Here is a 7,735-nt window from a genome sequence, read left to right as displayed (position 1 = left end):
AGCTTTTCTTTTTTGAGATGGAGCTTCACTCTTGTTGCCCAGGCTGGAGTTCAATTGCACGATCTTGGCTCACCACAACCTCCACCTCCTGGGTTTAAGCGATTCTCCTGCCTCAGCCTCCCGAGTAGCTGAAATTACAAGCATATGCCACCATGCCCAGCTAATTTTGTATTTTTAGTAGAGACAGGGTTTCTCCATGTTGGTCAGGCTGGTCTCAAACTCCCAACCTCAGGTGATCTGCCCACCTCAGCCTCCCAAGTGCTGGGATTACAGCCATAAGCCACCAAGCCCGGCAGAAATAGAAAAGCTTTTACACTGTTTGTGGGAGTGTAAATTAGTTCAACCATTATGGAAGACAAGGATCTAAAAACAGAAATACCATTTGACCCAGCAATCCCATTACTGGTATATATGTAAAGAATTATAAGTCATTCTACTATAAAGACACATGTACACATATGTTTATTGCAGCACCATTCACAATAGCAAAGACTTGGAACCAACTCAAATGCCCATCAATGATGGGCAAAGAAAATGTGGCACATATACATCATGGAATACTATGCAGCCATAAAAAAGAATGAGTTCATGTCCTTTGCAGGGACATGGATGAAGCTGGAAACCATCATTCTCAGCAAACTAATACAAGAACAGAAAACCAAACACTGCATGTTCTCACTCATAAGTGGCAGTTGAACAATGAGAACACATGGCCACAAGGAGGGAAACATCATACTCTAGAGCCTATCAGCGGGTGGGGGGCTAGGGGAGGAATAGCATTAGGAGAAATACCTAATGTAGATGATGGGTTGATGGGTGCAGCAAACCACCATGGCACATGTATACCCATGTAACAAACCTGATTCTGCACATGTATCCCAGGACTTAAAGTATAATAATAATTTTCAAAAAAGACCTGGAAGTGAAGTGACTTGCCTGAAATCACTTACAATTTATATGACTGTAGCCAGATGCTTTCATTCTAATATAACACTGTATTATAGTGGTACAACTCAAACTGAAATGAATTCTAACTTGGGTGTATCAAATATTGAAGAAGGAGGGAAATTGTTTAACGTAAGAATCTCAATGATGCCAATGCAAAAGTTAAATAACAACATGGAAAAGGAAATACAAGATGCAGTATATTGACAGTGTGTTCAATGTAAAGGAAGGTGAGAAAATAAATTGGGGAGTAAGATTTTAAAAAAGAAAAAGAAGGAAAAAGCAACTTGTGAGGGAATTAGAAGCTATTAGAAACAGGGCAAGTCTGATCAAGCAATCTTCAATGCCCAAATTCTATTTTGGAGTAGTGGAAATACAGAATGTATAAATTCGTAAAATCAGAGTAGGAAGAAAAGTAAACATCATAAAAAGGAGGCAAGTCAAACAGATGAAGGGAAAACATTAAAACTTCGAGAATAACTTGCTTTTATGTAACTAGTGAGGGGTGACTGTGGAAATGTGATTGGTTTAGGTGGTAATAAATAAATTTTAATACGTATAATGTCTAAATACTATAGGTTACATTTTAAAATTCATGAAAATAAAGAAATATGAGAAAGTGCTTTCCGAGGTTAAAAAAAGTATTAAAATATTAGTGAATGCCGTATTTCTTAGATGATAAGTTGTACATTTTTTCAAATGTTAGTGTTTCTGAAATTCGGGTGCATTTTTCATTGCGTGTAATTGCTTATATAATGTTTTCTTTTTGCCTGGAAAACTGCTATTGAATTGATCCTTTCACTTACAGTCCCTGGTATTTCCAAATCAAGGAACTGAAGGGCAACACCCTCTCTTAAGGTTGAAACTCATGCGCTGAGATAGAAGAGAACCTCAGGGCACCAGCACCTACCCTGGCTCTGGCATCAACAAGGGCACCATTTCTCAGGAGGCATCGGACCACTTCCACCTGCCCGGCTCGGGCTGCCATGTGTAGTGCCGTCTCCCCACGCTGCCAGGGAACAAAGATTGTTAAATCATAAATTAACCCACTGCTCTGGATGGTAAATAATAAAGTTGTCCCTTTTGTGAAATTCAGCAATATATCCAAGCATTTAAGAAATCTATGAAAAGGCATAGTCTGGAAAACATAGATTTGTATCTTCTCCTTTTCTTTTTGGAGACAAAGTTTCACTCTTGTTGCTCAGGTTGGAGCGCAATGGCACCATCTCGGCTCACCACAACCTCCATCTCACGGGTTCAAGTGATTCTCTTGCCTCAACCTCCTGAGTATCTGAGACTACAGGCGTGCACCACCATGCCCAGATAATTTTTGTATTTTTCTTCCCCATCTTTATAAGGAAAAACAAATATTTATTTTATTTTTTTAAGTCCATACCAAACTAGTAAATGTACCCGAACATCCAGGATACTCTGAGTTGTTTAACTTCACAATCAGCCAAGCATCCCTTTAAATTGATTTTGGTGATGAAATTATCTTTTACCCTAAAAACCTAAAATCTGTCACTGTCTCACTTAACTATGTGATCACAACTTGAATCTATTTCAGTGAGAAACTCTAGATGCTGAAGATCAACACGTTGCAAAATATTAACACCACTTGTACCATAAATAAATCATTTCTTTTCAAGATTCAAAATTTACTTCTGAAATAAACTATTATTTTGTATCTGATTTTTCTTTGTGTTATGAGACTAGACAAAAACGGATCAGACAAGAAATCTGATTTGCCCAGGAGGTCCCCTATTTAAGATTAATGAGCATATTTAATTATAGACAGTTATTTGAGAGAGCCACTGAAAGATGAATAAAGTGACTGTCAGCAGTGTCATCTGTTGAGGTAGGCCATGCATCATGCCTCCAGTATCTTTGTTCTATACCAAAATATGACACACTTGTCAGGAAAGGGTGGCTTTAGGTGTGGCATGAAGAACGAGGGTGTAAGAGAATTTTCTCTTCAAGAAGCTGGTTACTACTCTACTGTCTCTAAGAGAGAGGGCTTTAAAAATCAGCATATTTTAAAACTATGTAGTTCTAAAGAAGGCATCGTTTCATTCACTCAAGTAATTTTAAGATATTGAAATAAAAATTATTGCAGATTGATTTACCACAACTGTTCTAAAAAATAAGGCTGATTTCAACCAAGTAAAGTAAACCATTCCAAATAAACTAAATTGATTTTAAATTTGGTTGTGCTAATTGACAAACTCCAGTGAATTATTCTGATTCCTTGTACAACAAACCCTTAAATCTAGAAACTTTAAGGTGAACTTTAATTTGGCACATAGTTCACAGTTAATTTTTTCCCAGTATTTTAGAGATCATTTCTTTTGAAGTTATGAGAAATTCATGTCAAATGATTTGATTATGAAAGCACTAAATTTGATATCTACTCTAATTTTCTATTCTTTGTTGATGACTCATTTATCCTCTAATGGGCTTATTTTCTGATGACGGATTTAGACTTTTGTAAAGTAAATGTATCTGGAGCATGTTGTTTTATAAAATGAATGCTAATATTTATCTTCGGATTTTAGATGTATGGCAAGATTTTTCCTCCCTGGACAACCATGATTTCTAACTTATTTTCAATATCATTTAAAACCTGTCTCTAAATAGATGAGGCTAAGATCTTCTAACTACAGTTGTCCCTCTATATTGTTGAGGGATTGGTTCCAGGTCCCCTGCTTCCCCCACCAATACCAAAATACGTGGATGCTCAAGTCCTTTATATAAAATGGTGTAGTATTTGCATGTAACCTATGCACATAATCCTGTATAATTCAGCTCTGCATTAGTTACAATACCTAACAAAATATAAATGCTATATAGTTGTTATACTGTACAGAGGGCTGATGGTATTCAAACGAAATAAAACAAGACTAGGTGCAGTGGCTCAAGCCTGTAATCCCAGCACTTTGGGAGGTTAAGGCAGGAGTACTGCTTGAAGCCAAGCATTCAAGACCAGTGTGGGAGACATAGCAAGATCTCTTCTCTAAATAAATAAATAAATAAATAAATAAATAAATAAATAAATTAGTCAGGCATGGTTGTGCATGGCTGTAGACCTAGCTACTTGCAAGGCTGAAGCAGGAGGATAGCCTGTGCCTCGGAGGTTGAGGCTGCAGTGAGCCATGATCTTGCCCACTGTACTCCAGCTCGGGTGACAGAGCAAGGTTGTGTCTCAGAAAAACAAAAATAATACTCCTCAAATCTTTCTGTTATTTCTAGGTCTGATAAAAGGCTAGCAATTGTACTAATTTTGGTAGAAATGAAGATAATAATAAATTTCCTTATAAGAAGTTAAAAGTCAAAGAGGTCCCAGGAATTCCTACTTAATGACAAACTTTCATGTTTATTATTTATTTATTTATTTAGAGACAAAGTCTCACTCTGTCCCCCAGGCTGGAGTGCAGGGGTGCAATGTCAGTTCATTGCAACCTCTGCCTCCTTGGTTTAAGTGATTCTCCTGCCTCAGCCTCCCGAGTAGCTGGGATTACAGGCATCCACCACCACGCTTGGCCTTTGTGTTAACTTTTTAAGCCAAGCTTTATCAATAAGAGGCTTTCAAAATCTGAAATGTTTCCAATACTGGTCAATATTTCTGAAACTTTATTTTATACTTAAGTTATTTTTTATGGGTTTTACACACTTGAAGTTGATGAGTTAAATATAGAATCTAATTTAAAGCACTAAAGCTTAAATTCAAACAAAGGTTATGTATAAACATACACATGGTCTCTCCACTTTATAATAACAGTCTTGTTTAATTCTTATCTAATGCCTCTGGCATAATGGACTTCTACTGTAAGTTGCCCTTAGTAGTCTTTTGATTTAATATTACCATTGTTTATATATAAGAATAAATAAGAAAATGAAGGTCAGGATATATTGTTTTAATAAATAACTTCTATTTCTTGATTGTCAGGCACCCTATTTTATTTAGGCCGGGCGCGGTGGCTCAATAGTCTTGTAATCCCTTAAGACTTTTTGGGTCGCCGAGACGGGCAATCACGAGGTCATGAGTATCGAGACCATCCTGTGGTCTATACTAGCTGCGTGAACAGCTCCCCGTCTTACTATAAAAATACCAAAACTAGCCGCGAAGTGGGGGCGCCTAGATATTTTTTAGATTAATATGTAGTCCCAGCTACCTCGGAGGCTTGATGGCAGGAGAATGGCGTAATACCCGGAGAGGCGGAGCTTGCAGTGCAGCTGAGATCCGGCAGCTGCCTCCTCTATCCCACGCGACAGAGAGGACTTGCCTCTCTAGAAAAAAAAAAAAAAAAAAAAAATAGCCCTGTCTTTCTTATCTTCAAGTAATTGAATTAGGATTGGGAAAAATTTTAAGCACATATATAATGTGTGAACTTTACCATTCGTCCACTGATTTCTTATGGGAAGGAAGATAAAACTTCATAAGACCTTGCATTCTTTCTTGATAGTTGTTAAAATGCTTAAGTTTTCTATTCCTATGGTTATTGATGAATACTTTGGATTATGGATATGTTGTAATTGGAGTTTGGCATTCTAGGTTTCAAAGTGTATTAATAAACCTTCTGGAAAAGGAGATTTTCAGTTAAAAAAATGTCTATACGTGATTGAGTTACTGGTACACCTCACACTTCGAGTGAATTCTCAGACAAAAACAAGACTAGCAAGAGAATGAGTATGCTCATGTCCAAAGCAGGTACTAAATTTCATGCCACTCTTCTCAGTTGTTAAAACTGACTCTGCTGACAGGGCTACATTGACTTCCACTTCGGGCGCATCAAGTTGAAAAGCATCGAAGCACAACAAACAGCATTGCATTCAAAAATGCAACATGATTTCAGGCAACACACAAAGGCTCCAAGGGTGGGGTATTTTAGGGTCAGGAAGTGACCAACTCTGACACAGCAAGCAGGCAGTCAGTGTTCACACGGTTTCTTCATCAACTTGCAAAGAATTTTGGATCCAGTAGCTATATCCTCAGATTCTGAGAAAACACAACTTCACAGGCATCTCACTGTTAGAGAAAGTTAAATTCCTCTAAATGTAGGATTGCCAGATTTAACAATTAAAAGTATAGGACAGCCAGTCAAATTTTAATTCCAGACAAACAACAAATAATTATTTTACTATGTCTCAACTATTGCATGGGTCATACACAAAATTTATTTTTCATCTGAAATTTAAATTTAACTGAGAGTCCTATAATTTACCGGGCAGCCCTATCAATAGGTATCTGCTTCCTGAAGGATGTATCTTACAAAACATAACTAGAAAACATGGAAATTATATTGGCATGTGCCCCTCAAGAATTTGTTTTGAGGGAGCGGAATGGAAAGATAATATAATGGACAAATGAACAGATAAAATGAAGAACTTTAAATAACCAACAGTTGGAAGCTAAAATTTAATGTAACAATTGTCAAATTTGAGAGTCTTCAACAACCTGAAAAACATGTCAAAATGGCTTATTTCAATTAATATTTTATTTTTATTTGAAAATATACATGTACCCTATATAACTTTTTTTAATAGAAGGGAGTATATTATAACTCCATAACCATCTGAAGATTTGGAATTGCTTAGTGAAGAAGCAAAGTAAGAGTGGCCACAAATTCCACAACCATTTTATATGGATTATTCTTTGAAGATTTTGTAAAAATCTCTCCTAAAAGAGGTTAATTTAGGGGATTGCAATCAAGCAATCCACAGAATATTCTTGTACATGTTATCATTATAATGTGATAATATATTGTAACATAATGTCACTATTGCTCCTCTAATTCCATAGGCATTGGAATGCAAATAAGAAAAGGTGGAGAAAAAGAGGAAAAGGCGAGCAAGAACACAGAGGGTTTTTTGTTTGTTTGTTTGTTTTCTTTTGTTGTTTGTTGTTTGTTTTTTGTTTTCATGTTACTGGCCTGTATGTAAGTCTGTTCAGGTCTCAATTTAAAAAAGAAAAAAAATGGTAGTCATCTCAAAAAAAAGGGGGGGGATGATGATTACTTTTAAAATTCTAAGAAGTGACTAGAAATTAAACTTATGTTGGCACATTGTGAAATTACTCTTATGTCTAATGGAGTAAATAAAGATTAGCATATAATATTATGACCTTAGGACCAATAAGCTATAATTAAGAAAACTCATAAATATAGACTTTCAATTCTTCAATGATTTTATGCTCCAATTACTAAATAATATGAAGAGAGAGTATTAAATAATTTTTAAAATCAATTAAATTAACTCTCACAGTGAATTTCCTAGCCATCAGAAACTTCACTGTGGAAACGGTGTGTGAAATACAGAAAAAAAAGAAATATGAGAGGGAATACAAATAAAAAGTGAAATTGGACATCTCTTTCACAACTTAAATGGAAAGAGATGCCAAAAATTAGCAACAAGTGCCAATCAATTGCTTTTGAAAACATAGCTCATTTTAATAATAAGCACTAATATTTATTTTGAAAGAGTTATTTCTGGTGCACATGTGAACCTCAATACTCTACTAGCCCTTCTTGAACTTCAAATACCTGCCTGCACCTTGTGCAAAGAAGTTCTCTTGCTCAGGAGAACATTTGCATTTGATGATCTGTCATGATACAATGACCAAAGTTTAAAGAGGAAAAATCCAAGAATATGAGAGATATACAAAGAAATTAGAAGTGGAAATTCTAGGCCGGGCACGGTGGCTCAAGCCTGTAATCCCAGCACTTTGGGAGGCCGAGACGGGCGGATCACGAGGTCAGGAGATCGAGACCATCCTGGCTAACACGGTGAAACC

The 7,735-nt window shown here is 36.3% G+C and overlaps 1 protein-coding gene across 1 annotated transcript in view; it reads right to left on the bottom strand.

Annotated features, from left to right (window-relative positions):
• ANK2 (ankyrin 2) overlaps window positions 1–7,735 on the bottom strand; it is a 241,025-nt gene that overhangs the window by 119,054 nt on the left and 114,236 nt on the right. The window contains 1 exon segment of the mRNA XM_017847754.1: window positions 1,856–1,954. Coding sequence (XP_017703243.1) covers window positions 1,856–1,954 — 99 coding nt within the window.

The sequence above is a fragment of the Rhinopithecus bieti genome, unplaced genomic scaffold, assembly GCF_001698545.2.
Source record: "Rhinopithecus bieti isolate Rb0 unplaced genomic scaffold, ASM169854v2 scaffold_947, whole genome shotgun sequence".
Taxonomy (NCBI): Eukaryota; Metazoa; Chordata; class Mammalia; order Primates; family Cercopithecidae; genus Rhinopithecus; species Rhinopithecus bieti.
The sequence above is the reverse complement of the archived record's forward strand: the minus strand, read 5'-3'. Positions and strand labels throughout refer to the sequence as shown.